This window comes from Chrysoperla carnea, chromosome 2 (assembly GCF_905475395.1).
Source record: "Chrysoperla carnea chromosome 2, inChrCarn1.1, whole genome shotgun sequence".
Taxonomy (NCBI): domain Eukaryota; kingdom Metazoa; phylum Arthropoda; class Insecta; order Neuroptera; family Chrysopidae; genus Chrysoperla; species Chrysoperla carnea.
The window spans coordinates 62545102-62564240 of record NC_058338.1 but is presented as its reverse complement, the minus strand read 5'-3'; the positions used below and the strand labels follow the sequence as shown (position 1 = coordinate 62564240).

Here is a 19139-nt window from a genome sequence, read left to right as displayed (position 1 = left end):
AAATTTCATTAAATGGTGGGAGCGCATATAAATCATATCACATTATGTATACTATGTGTACTATGTATTTTTAATAGTATTCAGGTATTGTCAATAGGCATTTATTAGAGCCATATGCGAGCGCAGCGAGCTCTACTATCAAAGGTCAGGCCAAAGGTCGAAGGTTAGGCCACTCCAATAAATAGGAGTTAAATTGGGGTTTAGCGGGATGGGTTTAGCGGACAGGCTAAACGTAGTATAGGTATTCATGAATTGGAGTTACGTTTTTACGGGACAACGTCCGTCGGGGCCGCTAGTATTTTTATATATTCGAATATTATATAAAAATATTTTTATATATTCGAAGCTTTTTAACGGTTTATTTTTTCAGAAAATCTTCTCATGAAATGAGATAAAATCTACATACTTCTATTCTTCTATGCAGTATTTCATCTTTTTGGGTATTATAGTTTTCATTTCTTTAAGATATGTTTATCCAAAGGATATCGGAAACAGATTCACTGAAATTATATGTATCTTATAATAATTAAACTATATTTTTTGTATTTAAATTTAAACAAGATCATTAATTAAAGATATTGTTGCATAATAGGCAAACATTCCATTAGATAATTTTGTATCGAGTGTCTTATTTTAATCTATCACCGCCAAAATTTTGTCATGAAAATCCTCAAAAAAGTATAACTTATGTATAAGAAATTGGCCTCGAACGGGGGAATCTGATCACAAGAAGATGCTCTGTTATACTAACGATTCTAATATAAAAAAGTTTCTGATTGGGGAAAACCTTGATGAAATATTGACGGATTCGGAATGAGATAGAAAGCATTACTAAATTTCTGTCGCATTCAGCTTTTGAAAAATTTTACTTACATAGCATAAAAGAGACTTTCTTTCGAAATTAAAGTGTTCCTCTTTCTCTTATCGCGGTTACAAATATGAGTTGAAGTTTAAGTAACCCGGATGTGTTCCAAAGATACTCACACTTGAGACTAAAAATTTTCATGAAGGATGGGACAACAATAATTACACAATTTCAAATTTTTAAGTTTGAATTTTCTAATCTTAATATATATATTTCTTGTGAGCGTGTGTATGTAATTGAACTCCTCCTAGACGGCTGGACCGATTTTGATGAAATTTTGTGTGTGTGTGTTCGTGGAGATTCGAGAATGGTTTAGATTTACAATTTGGTCCAGTACAACTGTTTTTGAGGGCTCCGTACCAAAAAAATGAAATTTCATTAAATGGTGGTGTTCCGTAATTTATGTCGGTTAGAGTACATAAATTACGAACAAACAGATTACATAAAATAATAGAACTACTTTCTTATGCGCAATGATTGATGCGCGAATTAATTTACTAAGCTACTGGGTGAAGTATGATGAGAATGCCTCTTCGGCTTGGGCGATCGAACAGCGAGCATCGACAATGTAAAAACAGTAATGGATCCCATTCTTTAAATACAATTTTAAATTATTAGTATGCAGCATACTTAAAATAATATGTAAAAACAGTGAATTTTTATTAAATTATCTGATATGTATTAATTTATTACAATTATTGGATTTTTGGAGATAGTTTGAAAGGTTTTTGGTTTCAATATATTATGCATCCATTTAAACTTTGATATAAGTTTATTTAAGATTTCTAGGTTAAAATGACTTAGAATTTATTAATCTTTATTTGTAAAACACCTTAGATTTTGTGTATTTATTAAATACCTACTTGTATTTTTGTTATTCAGTAAACACTTAATGTGTTAAATTTAGGATACTGTACCAATTTTGTAATTAATTATGATTTACATAAAATATCTTTCAAGTTTATACTATCTTTGATATTGTTTAACACTTTCCTTTTTGGACATTTGGTTTTGTAGATCTGAAATTCAAATCCATGCGGTAACTTTTGGAAGGTAAAGAAATGAAGCATTTACTTTGAACACCAAACATTTCATCCAGTTCGGATCTTAACCTCTGGACCTGTCAGTTTAAATATCAGGGTGGCTCTGAATAGTACAATTATCCCGGAAAACTGTATGGGTGGGCCCTTAGCATACTTTAACTCGTACTCGTAATCTCTACTTAACTCGTACTCTAAATTATTTCTTAACTTCGTAACTCGTAACTCGTTAAACTTAATTTTGATATTCTAATTTTCTAGTAACCCCATCAAGGGTTATTTAAGCTTTTTGCTTCAGTGGGAGCGCATATAAATCATATCACATTATGTATACTATGTGTACTATGTATTTTTAATAGTATTCAGGTATTGTCAATAGGCATTTATTAGAGCCATATGCGAGCGCAGCGAGCTCTACCATCAAAGGTCAGGCCAAAGGTCGAAGGTCAGGCCACTCCAATAAATAGGAGTTAAATTGGGGTTTAGCGGGATGGGTTTAGCGGACAGGCTAAACGTAGTATAGGTATTCATGAATTGGAGTTACGTTTTTACGGGACAACGTCCGTCGGGGCCGCTAGTTTAATATGTTTTCCTGTATTTCAGATCAATTATAAATTTAAATAACTCGAAAAGAGGTCAAATTCTGGGTTAACATTAGCTATCCCAGTTTGAACACTTATACAGAGTTTTTAGCGAATTTTGTACTGAAGATGGAATTTTGAAGAGAGTTTTATTTGGTTTAGTCGGGAAGCAAATTTTATTCTAACCGATTTGAATAAAATTTGGTATCAAGAAAGGGTTTCGGTATTTGATAGGTCAAGTTTTTTAATGAGAGGCCGATATACAAGTGGTGGGGAGGGGGTGGTTTGTGCATAGTACAAAATTTTGAATACTTTCAAAATAAAAAATATTTTTGTATTTTATTTATCAGTTTTAAACAAAAAAGTACTCTTGTGATTTTTTCTCTAGACGCTTTGTTTTCGAAATAAAAATTTGTGAAGAATTAAAAGAGCAATATTCGATTTTAAGAAAAATTTGTTATTTTTTATATTTTGTTTTGGAGATTTCTATGACAAAAAATTGATTAAGATAAGTATCCTATCCTGTAAGATATAAAATATGACAAATAAAACTTACTTGTTTTTCACCAACTGAACCACTACTGTAAGTTGTTGCTAACGTTGAACTACACGCTTCAGAATACCAAGGCACATGTCCGCTTTCCGTAGCACTAGATATTGATAATGTCCATATGGAATTTGTATATCCATCGCAATTACAATTATCCTTATCACGACCCCCATTTCCAGATGCCCATACAAATATAGAACCTTTACCACCACGTCCCTGTAACAAAACAAATATATTTTTCATCATCATAAATATATCTTAAAATTATTGTTATAGTATAGTCAAGTATTTGTATCTCGTTTATAGAATACGACTTTTGTTTTATGGTACGGACATATAATATAATAATCTTTTTTTCCTTGGTACTCTGACCATTGTTTTAGATGCTCTATTCAGATATAATTTAATTTATGTGTGCTATTTCAGTCTCATTTTTTTCGAGTTGTTTTGTTGTTGTTGGGTTTTTTTTTTGCTGGGGTTTCAGTGTAATTTTTTAAAAGCTTTTGTTGCATTTGGATGAATTAATATTTATATTTGTACAGGGAGTGTTTCAGTGTTTTTTTCATTAAGTTTCCGGTATAGGGAAATTATTGTAATTGGGCCGAAAATTCAAATTGAAATTTTCAACACATCTTTACGTTTTATAGTCAGAACAATGTTTCACCACCTTTTTAAGATGGACAAGAAGACTGACAAAAGCGATGCGTAGAAATTGAGGCGCTGTTGGAGATAAAAAAACTTAAAATTTTTCTGTAAAAGTACAATTTTTTTAATCATTTTTTCTGTAAAAATACTATTTACAGAAATAATTATAATAATTGAATTTTATGGATTTGTATAATAATTAAAACAAGTGAAAATCAACAATTGACTGAATTGATTGTTGAAATAACTTGTATAGACAATGTTGAATATCAGTGCTTATATTATTTTTAATAAATTAGAAAAGACATCCATGATTCTGACCTAATTAGCGCCCCCACGGTTAAATAATGATGTTTACGAAAAAAAGGTTTCAAACAAAAGTTGTTTATTTTTTTATAAGGCACATTTTTTACATTAAAAACTTTTGTTATATCTGTTATGGTTTACAAAATCGGTCCTAAGAATTCAAATTCACTGTTTACAGGCAGGCAGACAGATATACAGATTGACGGACGGACAAACTAAATATTTACTGAATTCAATATACCTTGATATATTTACATGGTATAAAAGTATTGTCCCTGGGTACTTCTTACATACAAAGTGAGTGTCGATATATATTTTTGTTGTCATAATAAATAATAATAAAGTAATTAATAATGTATTGATTGAGGCAATTATAGAAGGCAGCTAATGATGTGGACCATAAGAGTAGCACTTACATGAACAGCTTGTTTCAAATTTTATTTATCTATATCTTATATATATAGGAGACTTTCTATAGATATAGATAGATAGTCACTCATCACGATATCTCTGGAACTATAAGACCTAGAGACTTGAAATTTGGCAGGAATATTCCTTTTGCCAAGTAGAGGTCAGCTAAGAACGGATTTTACGAAATTCCACCCACAAGGGGGGTTGCGGGGGTGTTCATGAATAAAAAATTCATATTTTTAAATTATGGCTTTTAATAGTTCAAAACTTGGTCAGAATGTTTTAAATTACATTTAGAAATTTTTTTAACCTTCGGAGGGTAGAAAGGTGTAGCGAGAAAGTGGGAAGGAAATATCGAATATTTACAAATATACCTAAGTGGGGTATCAAATAAAAGAGCATGACGTGTACATTACAAAAATGTTATCCAACGCGAGGAAATGTGGAGGGAGGGGTGCAAGTGGGAATGTTGCCCAGCAAAGCGGGTATATTTTACGCCACGCAAAGCGGGCGGGTAACAGCTAGTGTCATATATTTTAAGGGATGTTTCTTATTAATAACTGATGTGGGTCTAAGGAAACGTGATGAAAATTGAGTATAATACAGATTGTATTATACTCCTCTCAATAAAGATTTGAAAAGAGGCTATAAAAATAAAAAACGAGACTCAAATTCAAAAAGTCTCATTCTATAAACTTGTTAAAGTTTATAAAAACTGTAAACTTTAACAATGCAATTGTGCTTTAATCAATTTTAACTAAAAGAAAACCTACAATTTTATAATTACTAGTTAAAGGAAGGATTTAAAGTAATTAATAACTTTAACTCGTAATTGTAAAATAGATATTTCCAAAAAAAAAATTTCCCTTTTTTTTTGTCTTAAAAGTTAGTTAGTAAAAGTCCAGAAATTTAAAGTTAGTAAAAGTCCAAAAAATGTCATCTAAGCTATCGAAACCGTTTTTTAATCGTTCAATTAATTAAAAATTTAATGTGAAAGTACAAATTTTGGCAAGGTAATATAAACATCTTTATATACATAAAGAACACGGGAGGGGGGATCTGTTAGCCTATAAGTAGATGCGATATGATGAATGAGAGAAAAGACTGCCAGTGAGTTCCCCTGTGTCTCTGTCCTAGTCATATGTCATAATCATATGATGCATAGAGATTTTGTGTCTGCAATTATATTTGTTTTGTACAAAGAGGTTATATACAGTTTTGTATTAATTTTTCTGAAAAATGAAAAAGTGTTTAATATGCAGATTTGCATATTCTCCAAAATGTGGTCGCAGTTTATACAAAGTACACAATTTTGTTTTTTCAGAAATATTGTAATTGAAATATCGGTAGATAAAAGTGCACATATATTTAAATAATAATTAAACTCAATAAAAGTTTTAGTTAATTTTATTAAAAATTATACTGTTTATATTGTGTTTGTTATGTAAATAAAGTTTCTTTTGACATTTCTAGTTTTTGAATAACTTTTAATGTAGTAATTAAATAATATTCCACAAATCGTTTTTTAACTATTTACTTAATAGCAATAATGTAAACAATATGTAGCCAATGACATATAGATTAGACCAGAACACAGGGGAACTCACTGGTAGTTTTTTCTCTCATTCATTATATCTAAAGTTTTGGGACCTGGCGTTCTCTGGTTGTATAAACTCTTTGGTATACTATGAATTGTCATAACAGATGACGTCATGATTCTGAAATGTTTTAATGTCACAATATTTTTCAAGCGAGTATATTTATAACACTTTTAAATGTAAAATTTTTATTATAGGAATCATTTTTTTGGTCCCCACTATCGATTCGACGTGTTTTTGGTACATCGAAGTGTCTATTGTTAGCTGGTTTTCTATCAGCTACAATTGATTAATGCACAATTGCATTAATAACAATTACGAATTAAAATAACGGCTGTAAGGAAAATCATTGTTTTATAATACTTAAAAAATAATAATATCTTCTGCAGCCGTTATGTTAATTCGTAACTAGATATAGTTAATGTATTAATACGTATATTTCTGGGAAGTCATTCCTGTATTTTATTCCAATTTTTTTTTATAACGATCGTAATACAAAACCTTATCGTATAGAAATATACAGTGTATAAAAAGAAATCATTTTTAATTTAAAAATGTTTATTGATAAGAAAACTATATGTTTATAATAGATATGTTATTGTTTAAGCTGATCGTTTTCTTTGATTGGTTGGAAAATCGTTTTAAGAATACAAAGATTTATTTATAATAAAGAAAAAACAAAATAGTTTTTTATAAAAGTTAATATAATATGAAACTAGTTTAAACAGCTGGAAATTTTTTAATACGAAGCTCTGAGGGAAATAATTGTTTAGTAGCTTATTTTACTTTATAATTTATACGAAGACGGAAAGAGGATGTTCATATTACCTGTTTCTAGGCATTATTGGTAAATAGACTTTTGAACTCTTGTTTTGCAGTTTTCCTCCGGCGTAACTTTATTCTTACAGAATTTAAAATTGAAAAGAAAAGTTGAGGGATGCAGTGATTTTTCATGGAGAAAAGTTATTTTTTATTTATTTATTTGGCTGAGTTGGGTTCGATTTCCGCCGTCTAATCAAAATATTAATTTAATTAATGGATGTGATGAGCTAGGTTAGTGCATGGTATTTGTACGAAGAAGGTTTACTCAGCATTTTAAAATAATTCAGGCGCTGAAATTATCAGCGAAAAATATGGTAAAAACATATATGGCCTGAGTGTGCTTCACGTGGACAACCATTATAACCCAACTATTTGTTTGGATAAATTATGGGAACAGTAAATGAGTAGATACAAAAGGCTGCAATAAGTCGATTGCTGCAATAATTACCGATCAAGGACGGATCTTAAAAATTTTTGCCGGAGGTATATTTACTTTTCATGGGAATTGTTTCTTTAGTTTATAATTTTATGCTTTTCATTATCTCACTTTTTTATAAACTTAAACGTGTAGTTTCTGATTGTCAAGTTAATTTTTTTTATTTTTGAGTTTAAATTAGTCTAAATGAAATGATTTATATCCCAATTGGAGACAGACAAACTTTCAAGATTTGTAACAGCTTTTTAAGAGGATGTTCTGAGAAAATTACAAAAAATGGTTGAATGAGTGTTTGTTGAAGAATCGATACGGAATCCGTTTAATAATCCATTGACACAAAAATCTTGTTGATTATGCAATAAAACGACTTTTTCAGATTTCAAATGAAGAAATTGCTCCGAAATATTATTCATCGTACACGATTTAGTCGATATCTCAAAAGTTAGGTACTCGTTTCCTTGATAAAGGAATCATATTTGTGTATTTTCAAAAATATTCTTGTATTGTCAAAATTACTCTAGAAAATAATTTGTATCCTCATTGATAAAAATAGTAATTAATTTGACTCAAAAATATATCAATTGTGTAAATGATTAAATGAGAACTTTTTTTGATATAGCAAAAAATTACGTAGGTAAAAATTCTATTTGAAGCTAATAAGCCCGATTCTTTTGATTTTTTTGGACCTTAATCACTCTTAATAATCCAATGATACGAAAATCTGTTTTATTTTGAGGTTAAACGACTTCAAATATCTAGAGTCCAAATCAGTCTATCTAGAGTCCAAATCACTCTAGATAATAATGTTAGGGAAAGGAAAGTGGAGGATAATACGGTAGTATTTGTTTTTAAATTAGAATTGTTCAGCGAAGCGTGCGGGTAGTTGCTAATCTAATTTAAAGCCATACAAATATTTATTTCATATATGTGATAAATTAACTGAAATCTCTATAATAGTTTCAAACAAACAAAAATTATAAAAAATACATAAAACTTTATGATAGAAAGTATTTATTTACTGACAAAACGGATGTCAAAACTTTAAACTTTCATAAAAATTTAATACCATTAACCATAACCATAGAGAAATATGATTGTTGACTTAGACTAGTAAAAAACTATCAGAATTATTACAATAAAAATTTTTAAAAAATGCATGAAAATAATTTTTATAAAAGTAAAATGTAAAAAAAATTTGTTCACAATACTTTCCACGAATGAAAATAAGCAGTGAATCGACGTATAAAAATAATGGAAAAATAATGTTAGAATAAATCTAGCATGAACGCCACACAACTTCTACATAGAAGTATAACAATCGCGCATTCAGGATGTGAGTCGAAAACTCTGTCAATCAAAATTTTATTGTATTTTCATCGCGTTAAAGAAAAACAAAAAAAAATGGACCTGAAAAAGGCACATCGGTACTATGCTAAAAAAAGGAATTGTTGGATATTGGTTTTTGAGAAGGATTCCAAAAAAGAATTTTCCCTAGGTATGTTATATATATTACAGTTAAAAACTCTTAACCGGTCAAAACTACTTTTAACTGACAAAATCAGTCAAAATTACTTTTGACCGCAGGCTTTCGACTGTAATAGTACTTTTAACTAAAATAACAGGAGTGATTTTTGCTTACTTTTACTTCAATTATTTTAACTTCAATTAAAATTAATAATTATTAAATAAAACTATAACGTAATTGCCATTTTTTTCAGAATCGTGCTCGTCTTCATTAAAGGCATGTCCAATCCGTGGATCAGTCAATGTACGCAATCACAGGGTTAACAAAAAAAAAACAAACCCGCATACCCATGCTAAACGACTCCATTAAAGGCATGGCCAACCCGTGTATCAGTGCGTGAGTGCGGTTGTAAGGTTAACGCGAGTTATTTTTGAACCGAAATGTTTTGGCATCGGGTTGTTTTTGAGTCGAGTTGTTTTTACTACAGTTGTAATGACCGAGTTGTTTTGACCAGAGTAATTAAATACCGAGTTATTCATGATGGTTCCCCTCTATTGATTAAAACTAGCTTTGACCAGAAACGTTAGTCAAAACCACTTTTTTCAGGTTAAACTAAACTACTATTTTTGCCTGTTTTTTTTTTTCACTTAAAAGTACTTTTGACTGGCTAAAAGTTTTGGCTGTAACATATATTATACTTATATCAAAATAGATATTTATAAAGCAATTTGAATTTTTTAAAATTTTATTGTATTTTCATAAAATATATATATATATATATATATATATATATATATATATATATATATATATATATATATATATATATATATATATATATATATATATTTTTTTTTTTTTTTTTTTTTCATCAAGAATATATATTGTATTATCAAGAATATTCAAGAAATTCATTCCGAAAAATTTCCAGGTCTAACCACCCAAAAGCTACTATAATTATTCTTACATATCTGTTTTATGCCTAACTTATGTGTGGAACAAGAATGTCTTAGAGTTTTTCATTTTCCAAACATCCTTAAAGGGTTTAAAATGGTATTTTTGGATTGAGGCTGAAAACTTAAAGACATGTTGAAAACCCATCATTGTATTTTCCGATAGAAAAAATTATCTCTGTATACAGAGGTTAAAATAAAAATGAAAAGAAATATTAAAAAAAAAAAATATTAGAACAAAACGAAACGAACTTACTTTTGTTACACCTTCAATAAAAGCGCGTGTTGCTAGCTCCCCAGGGCCATCTACCGTTTTACCATCGTCGTCTGGACCCCAAGATGCACTATAAATATCAATATGCTGTGGGTTTAAACTCAATGAACGCGCTTCAACAGCATCAGTGACATCACCATCTAACATTCTTACACCACCAACACTTGCACCATATGCAACACCAACAGCACACAATGTATTATTTGCGGCGGCTGCAACCTCACCAGCACATCGTGTCCCATGACGATTTGAATCGATCATATCATATCGTGGCATGGGATCTTCATCATGATTGTTGACATCATATGATGCTAACGGATCCTAGAATTATCAATAATAATTAATTAATATTTAATTGTAATTAGGACGCATAATTGATTAACCTTTAATAATGTAATCAAATAGCCTGGGGCTCCGTATAAATATATACAAAGTGTTCATTCTAAAGCCGGTTTTCCACTAAACGGACAAACAAAAACAAAACTCTAACTCAAATAAGAACTTAGCTTTTCGAAAGTTTTTTTGAAGACTGTCATGTTTTGAGACTGTTAGATATTAATTAACAATGATCAAATGTAGGTTTTTCAACAGTTGCAAAACATGTCAGTCTTCAAAAAGTTTGCGGAAAGTTATTATTTGAGTTTGAGTTTTGTTTTTGTTTGTCCATTTAGTGGAAAACCAGCATAAGAACTGAATATAGAAAAACTAGACCAAGAGATGACCGAAATAAAATTAATAATATTCATTGAAGCCGTATTAATGTATCAGGTCAAAAATGGAGCTTATTTGGAAAAACATGATACTTTCTTGTTTCTTGCTTTAAAATAAACTCGGGTAAATAGTACCATATAAAAAAGGAACACTTCATTGAAATTTTCAATTTCCTCGTTCAAATTCCAAAATGGAAGGCTACTGAAATAATTTATTTCAATTATGTTAGTAAATACCAATTTTATGTGAAAAATGATTTTATATGAAATTTTAAAAACTTACCAAAAATTTTACTTGGTAGTTTAAAAATGACATGGCAGTTTAAAAATGACAGCTTGAAAAGTAAAAAAGATTTTTTCTGTTCTATGCCGGAAATTATAGACCAAAACCCTTTTCAACCTTAAACTCTCATTTTTGAAATTCTATAACTTTTAATGTGTAAAGTTTCAATCAGTTTTGAGAAACATTTATCTCCATAGGGTATCTGACTAAATTTTTTTATGACATAAGATGAAGAATTCTACGAATAGAAAAGTTGGTTTTTATAAGTATTTACTAGTATGCAAGATATGAACGTTAAATATTCTTAATTAAACAATGAGGAAGATACCCACGGACGTCATACGTGGGTATCGCCATAGAGATTACATATAAAACTTTGCTTTACTAAAAGGAGATGGGTAACTTTTGGATGCAATCTTTGATTGCTTATATAGGTAACTTCGTTTTTTAATCAATTTTAATTTCACTTTCAAATTTCGTCTTGGTATCAGGTCCAGTCTTACATTTTTATGGGTAATATGGCCAATTCGACATCAGGATTATCTTCTTTATTTTTGTCGAAATCATTTTTCACGTAAAACAAAAATCTCTTAAAATTTACGATGCTAGTCACTCTTTTTGAAATTTTAGAGGAAACTCGAGTGAAATGTTCAGGGGACATTTCCTACCAATCATTAAAACTACTTACAAAATTTTGTATAGGAGCCATTTGTATGTATGATTTGAATATTATTTTAGCAAATAATTTTGGCGAAATACTTACAAAATTTCGAATAAGATCAGGGTGATCCTTTTCTAGCCCATCATCTAGAATTGTAACAACCACACCCTTTCCAGTAATACCTTCTTCCCATGCTGGTAATACATTCATATCTAAACCTTTTCCACGATTCTAGAATAAATAAAAAAACAAAATTAATTAAATTAAATAAAATCGATAAAAATAATTAAGGTCAGAGGAAATTTCTTAGTTAAAATGTTTCGCAAAATACAAAGAATAAAATATAATTGAGGGTAGTCATTTATCAACCCCCCTAAAAAGTATAAAATGATGTTTCCTAAAATCGACATAAATTGATCATGATGGATTAATAAATATACTTTTTAACTAATTTCAGATAATTATCATTTGGTTTTGTATTTAACAATAAATTCATACCATTTATACCACAGAAATAATATAAACATATATATGGGAAAATTTATAAAATAGCATATACAGGATGATTTCAAAAACTTCTAAGATTAAAATGCATTTTGACTTGTTTCTATTTTTGTATTTTATTGAAATAAGCAGGTAAGACATACATATAATTGAACGAAATATACAAAGCTTCTGCACTAGAAGCTTTGTAGATTTCACCAAAGCGGTTAGAAAATAAATCTAAAAAATAATTGTAGTATAGAAAAATTATACTTAAATTTCTTAATTTCGTAAAAACAGCCCATATAAGAGCCACTATTCGCTCACAGATCATTTGCTTTTTCGAATTTATCATCCTGTTGCCCACACTGGCGGTACGATGAAAAACAGTAATATCAGGATAGAAAATAGCTTTTACATGTTACAACCAATATCAAATTTATTATATTTTCCCAACAAAATCAAGATAACGTCGTTTTAATAGATAGCAACGCAATATTAGCCCCGTTACGTAGTTCTGAATCTTGTTTAGAAAAGTCAAAACAAAAATAATGCAATACTTTGGTAATCGATACCTACGCGCAATATTTAGGATTCTAGCTTAACGTCATTTTCAACAATAATTTCTCGAAGTCTAGTTACTTTAAATTGATCAAATAAAAACGCAGATGTAGAAATCGATAAGTAATGTTCTAAATTCTTGAATTGAAAAAATTGTCCGAGTGACAATTTGAGTAAAGCTCACGGCTTTCTCTCAGAAAAGGCTACTTTCTGCTAATATGATATTAAAAATAAGAAAATTCGGGCGCGTTTTTAAGAGCTAGTTTTTAGAATTATAAAAGTACCATCTCTCTAACCGTCTAGGTTAATTTCGAATATTGAATCAACAAAAAAGCGTATATTCTCAAAAATCATTCTGTATAATTCTAGTGTACACATACATATTATCCATGTGTTGTATTGTGAAGTTTAATTTAAAGTAATTTCATTAATCAAGCAATAAATTTCGTCTCGTAATACAACAAACATGGTAATACAATTTATTTTATTTTATATATAAAATAAGATTTTAGAAAGAAGATATCAATATATACAATACTTAAACACATACAATATTGTGAATAATATAAATCACGTATTGACAGTGATTGTTATTGTAATTCAATTCTTTTAAGCATAAATAACATTTGAAAATATAAATATCAATAAAATAAAGTAGTTTATATGATCATTTACAGGATGGTATAAGGAACAAGTGGACCACATCGGTCATTTATGTTTAACGAAGGATAGTCCGCTTTGCAAAAAATAAGATTTGATATTTTTGTAAAAAATTATCTGTATCTAATCTATATCATCACGCGAACAACAGTCAACGTGTACGGATGGAATAATTTTGCTAATTCTTTTTTTGTTGTGTTAATTATTGCCAGGAGAAGGTTTGTATGAATGAAAAAATAAAGGAAGTTGAACATTAGAAAATTAAAAAAAAAATATTAAATGCAATAAATGGTGGGAATGCAAATAACTAATGCATTATATTACTTTATTGTGTACTTATGTATTTATTTGCGCTCCCACCATATTCATCTAGAATTGTAAACAGGTATTTGAATAATATTGAGGTATTATTTATTATATCTCAACATACACTGAATGCAATATTATACACTGATACGATCCTAAGCTACAATTTAAAAATTATACATCTAATATTTAATGGACCGGATTTTTGTATTTTTTGAACAAAAAATACTCTAGAGTAAAGTTTTATTCAAATTGGAGTCAAAAAAATTTTTCCAAAAAGTTTACGAGCTTTCATAAAAATTTTTGTTTGTTTCGGAATTTGATAAAACTTGGTATAGTATAGAGGGTATATCTGCCTAAAAAAAATGGGAAAACTATTTTCATTTAACGATTTATTGAGATATCGCTCAGAATTCTGTAAGAAAAGGTTCAGTAGGAACGGTACTAGAAATTTCTCGAAATATACTCATCGACCCATCCAATGAGTTTGATTTTAAGACATACAAATCTGAAGGATTTTGCGATAGAAGAACAAGTCTTAAAAGTATCGAATGAAGAAAAAACACCGAGATATCGTCCTTTGTTTACGGAGGAATTCGAGTTTTATATTTTTTGGGAAATTACTACAGAAAATGCTTATTGCCCAAATTGTAAATTAAAAAAATTTCACGATTTTTTGCAATTTTCTTGAGAGCCAACTAGGCAGACGATTATGCCAAAAATTAAGAGATATCAACACTAGGTGTAATGGTAGAATTTATTTCAGAAATCTCAATTTTTAAGAAATATGTTAAAGAAAAGTTTCTTTTCAGACTTGTATGACACATCCTGTAAATTTATTGAATAGAAAAGAAAACTTTTTTAGTCTCATATTAAAGAGTAGTAGTTGTTGAACAGAAAACTACCAACTATAGTTAGTATATAACACAATTTTATGTCTACGAAAATTTCATTTATAAAATATACTTATGAACAAAAGTTGTATATGATTTTTATATAATATATTAAAACTTATAGTGTTTTAACTTTTACTGTACTCTAAATTAAGTTTTGTAAAAAAAAGTTTATTTTTATTGAATAAAAGTCAAATTTACAGTATTTATTTAATCATAGAATGGAAATTGTAATAAATAAAAATTTTCAAAGTATTTGTGATTTTCTTCTTTTTTTTTTTATAAATGATTTATTATAATAAATTCAGTTGGTTTGGATTGGAATTAAAAACTAATTGTTTCTTTTGTGTTTTTGTATTCACTTTACTTTTTGATTGGAAGAAAGAAGGAGAAATGAAATGCAGTTAAGAAAAAAAATGCAATAAATATTCAATTGATTACAATAAATTTATTTCTATAGATTTACTTATTACGATAATTGAATAGGTTTTACTAATTCGCACCGTGCGTGAGTTTTATTGGAGGCATTTCCATGGTAACGATACTATTTTATTATAGAATTGTATGGATACATATAATTGTATGGCTTGACATTGAAAATTTAATATTATTGTCTCACAAATTTAAATAAATAATTATGATGATTTACATTTGAAAAATAATATTTGTGCAATTTGATTTCTTATTTTCACAATTTTTTAACGCTTTAAGTTTAATTAATTAGTGTTTTTCAATAATCTTAATTTGACATTTTGTATAACATTAACATGAAAAGAATTGCAAATTAGTCATAGCAGCCTACTTTATCGCCAAAACTTTTCACTGGAAGCGCTGGCATCGTTTTTATTGTCCCTACCATGACTACGCACACAACGAATAGATGAGTTGGTTCTATATTACAGCAGTTTTAACCGTATCCCTTTTAGATTTGCTAGGAAATACTCCATTTTACTACTCTTTCTAAACAGAAAGATGATGCAAGAAAATTTTTGCTTTCTTTTTAAAATGCAAAAAACATTCAACCATAAAGGCCTCTGTTTCGGTGGGTTAACGCTAAGGATATGTTCCGATATACACTTTATCTACCGTAAGGTATGACGTTAATTCAGTTCAGCTGCGAAGTAGTTTCTTTATAACCAGCTATACTGTCACCCCGATTTTTTACACCGTTTTCAAATGAAAAAAAGTTTCTTATGCAAAATACCCCAGTATCATTTATTAGAGTAATAAGTTACTTAAAAATATGTTTTGCTCGGAAAGGTAGGAAGAAATCAATACTTTAATTGGATACTCTATCATTTAAATAAATTAAAAACGTATATCAATTAAATGGATAGACTCTTTAAGGTAAAATGACACGATTTTGCTAACTCTCTCCCGTTTTGCCTTTACTCTTATGTTAAATACTATCAGTATACGAATTTTCATCAAAATCGTTAGAGCCGATTCCGATATGTATAAGGCGCAACCTAAATCCTTGCCATCGGCGCTATGTACCCTCGTAACGGCACTGATAGAAAGGCTCCTTTTCTATAAACATGAAGTTGGATGTTTGGAAAAAATGATATTTTTGGTAGTATTATATCAAGTCGGGTTTGTTAGAAAAACTAAAATTTTGGCACACATTATGACCTAAGAATCCCTCATGATATTAGGTTTATGATGATAAATTATGATAACCAGCGGTGGAGAATTGGACGTGTTGGAAAAAAGCTCCCCCGCTACTAATTTAATACAGAAGTTGCATTAATTTTGTTTCCACAAATTCATATTTAAATGCATAATTCATCTAAAATATATTCAAGTAATTTTTTTCAAAATTAATAATTCCCTTTTTTTGTAAATTATTAATAAAAAACAGTTGTATTTTTGAATAAAAAAAACGACTTGTTATTGGTTGTAACGTATTTACACCCGTTGAGACTGTGATCACGCTAAATTCACATTTTATGGGTTGTTTCTATGGAAAATTACATTATAGTATAGTGAAAGCAAGTAATTATTCTGCATGTTATTTTATCATTTCTCCGTGCGATGGCGTTACTAAAGTGATATATTGACGTCACTGGCGTTTGAATTTATAGTTTAGAACAATTATTTTCAATTATATGAAAAACCAATTTAAAAAATATTTTTTAAAATTATTTTCTTAGAAAACTTTCGAAAAAAAATAAATAAATAAACATGCAAATTCTCTAATAAAGAAAAGAAAGAATACTTAACGTTATTGTATATGTAATAACGTCCATCGCTAATTTCTGTAATTTATAATCATATCATTAAATCATAAAGGATCCTTAGTTCATACTTTAGTCCAAATTTTCAATTTTTCTAAACGGCCGTTTAAACAATCCTAACAGAAATAGCATTTTACCCAAAATTTCGACATCCTGTATCTAGGGAAGGCTTCCCTGCTATAAGTGTGTTTAAACATTTATGTGTGAAATTATCATGATTTTAGTGTTATCTACTAATTGCTGAAGTCTTGCTTTTATAACTCGAATACTCCTGTATAAAATAGTGATAACTTCCTATTATAATAGAATTGATACCAAATTTTATATCTACTATTAAATACATCACGAAAAAGTTATTATTGACAGTAGGTAAATATTCCTATGATAAATTGAATTCAATAAATTTTAGTATTTGTTTCATTCTAATAATTCAAAAATGTATTTTAGTCTCGAATTGTTTTTGATTTATGTTTGATGTAAATAAAATATTCCTTTTTTTATCGTATATCAAAAACTCTCAATAGTATATACAAGTTTCTATTTTAATCTCACATAAATCAGACAAACACGCTACATTAATAGTTTTTCTATCGCCACCAAGTACCATTGTGTCAGAAATATCATTTTATAATAAAAACGTCAATATAAAAACGTTTTTCGAATGACAATGAAGAGTCGACTAAAAAAAAACCAATATGTAAAAAATAAAAATTATTTTGCAATGAAAATTATTATTCAATTTTAAAAAGTCTTTGAAAACATTTGTGTTACTTAAAAAAGAATTTTGGTATCAATATGTAAATTCAAAAACAATTATTTTTGGGGAGCTATATTATGACTCTAAAAAGTTCGAACATTCGAACAGGTGTATGTTGATATTCTAAAACATTTATATTTGTACTAGAGTGATACCCACCCGCTTCGCTGGATTTAAAAGTAAAGATTGATGAATATTGCTCTCGCTTATCCCCTTTCTATAACACTCGAAATAAGGTAAAATATATGTAAGGTTTTCTATTTTTTAAATGTATAATAGTCGTAATTATTAATTGAGTATATCAGAAAAGATGGCCGTAAAATATTTAATATTGACTATTTTTACAGAAATCTGTAATTTATCAAATTAAATTAATTTTTAAACTTTTTATATTTTTTATTAATATATCTTTATAAATTATATCTCATGTGTTATTTTGAGGTATGAGCTATATTGCTGTACAGTTTCATTAAAAATCATTCGCTAGTTTTATCGTGAAAGCGTAACAAACAAACAAACAAACAAACATGCTTACTTTCGCATTTATAATATATAGAGATAGAGATTTCAAAATATCAATTTAAAAAAATGTGCAGAAAGTCTTCTTAAAGAAATCTTTTTTTTTTTTGAGAAAAGGGTAAGTAATATAATAAATATATTATGCTCCTAGTTTCATATGAAGATTAACAAAACTTTGAGTTATGAGAAGGAAAAACAAACCTGAAATAATATTGACAATAATATTTTATGACACAGATAAAAACATTACCAACTTTTTTTTAGTAAGTAGTAAGTGGATACAGTTTAGGAAAACTTTTAAACTTAACATATTTTTTTATTTCCAAAGACAAAATACATAACCAATAATCATATATTTCATAGCACATTATTAAAACGATTATTAAATATGAATGGATATTGAATATCTAGCTGTTGTTTTGAAATGTGTTGACACAATTCTATATTATTTAAACTTCTTTTATAAATCAAATCAACCAAAAGTATATCTGCCGTCTCATTCCATTGAAAACCTACAAACATATACAACCATGGATACATATAAACGAATGAATTGTACTTCATTAAAATAGAATAGAATTGTTATATAACAATTTGATATTGTTCGAACAGAACTGAAATATTCTATCTACAACAGAAAATCGGTTGGTTCTTCTTGACGTTCGTTTAGTAATAACTGAATGTATGGAGCATATATCTAGATGAGTTTATTGGATATACGGTGTATTCGAATTATTAATCACAATGTTTGGAATTACAAGAAAACCATATCAAGAATCAGATCAGCTATATTTCTGGTCGTTGCTTGTACACGAAATTACAGATTGCAAGGAACTTGAGGATTAAATACTAGGGCTCCAATTTGACCATATCGTTTTTATACCATGTATATATATGAAATACATGAAAGTATACTAAGTTTAGTCCCAAGTTTGTAACGCTTAAAAATATTGACGCTACGAAAAAAATGTATAGGTGTGCATAAAATCCATTTCCGCTTATCCAAGCTGAAATTTTTATAGCGTGCTCAGGCTAAGTTCTTGAGCAACATAGGTCAAGATCTTGTAGATCGTTAGGGAAAGAAAAAAAATTTAAATTAAAAAAATGTTCCTTTAAGAAAATT

At 28.5% G+C, this 19139-nt stretch overlaps 1 protein-coding gene across 1 annotated transcript in view; it reads right to left on the bottom strand.

Moving 5' to 3' along the window:
• Positions 1-19139, bottom strand: part of LOC123292827 (furin-like protease 1) — a 730290-nt gene that overhangs the window by 22973 nt on the left and 688178 nt on the right. The window contains exons 3-5 of the mRNA XM_044873541.1: positions 11703-11831; positions 9929-10267; positions 3043-3252 (exon numbers count right to left, since the gene is read on the bottom strand). Coding sequence (XP_044729476.1) covers positions 3043-3252; positions 9929-10267; positions 11703-11831 — 678 coding nt within the window. The remainder of the gene's footprint in view (positions 1-3042; positions 3253-9928; positions 10268-11702; positions 11832-19139) is intronic.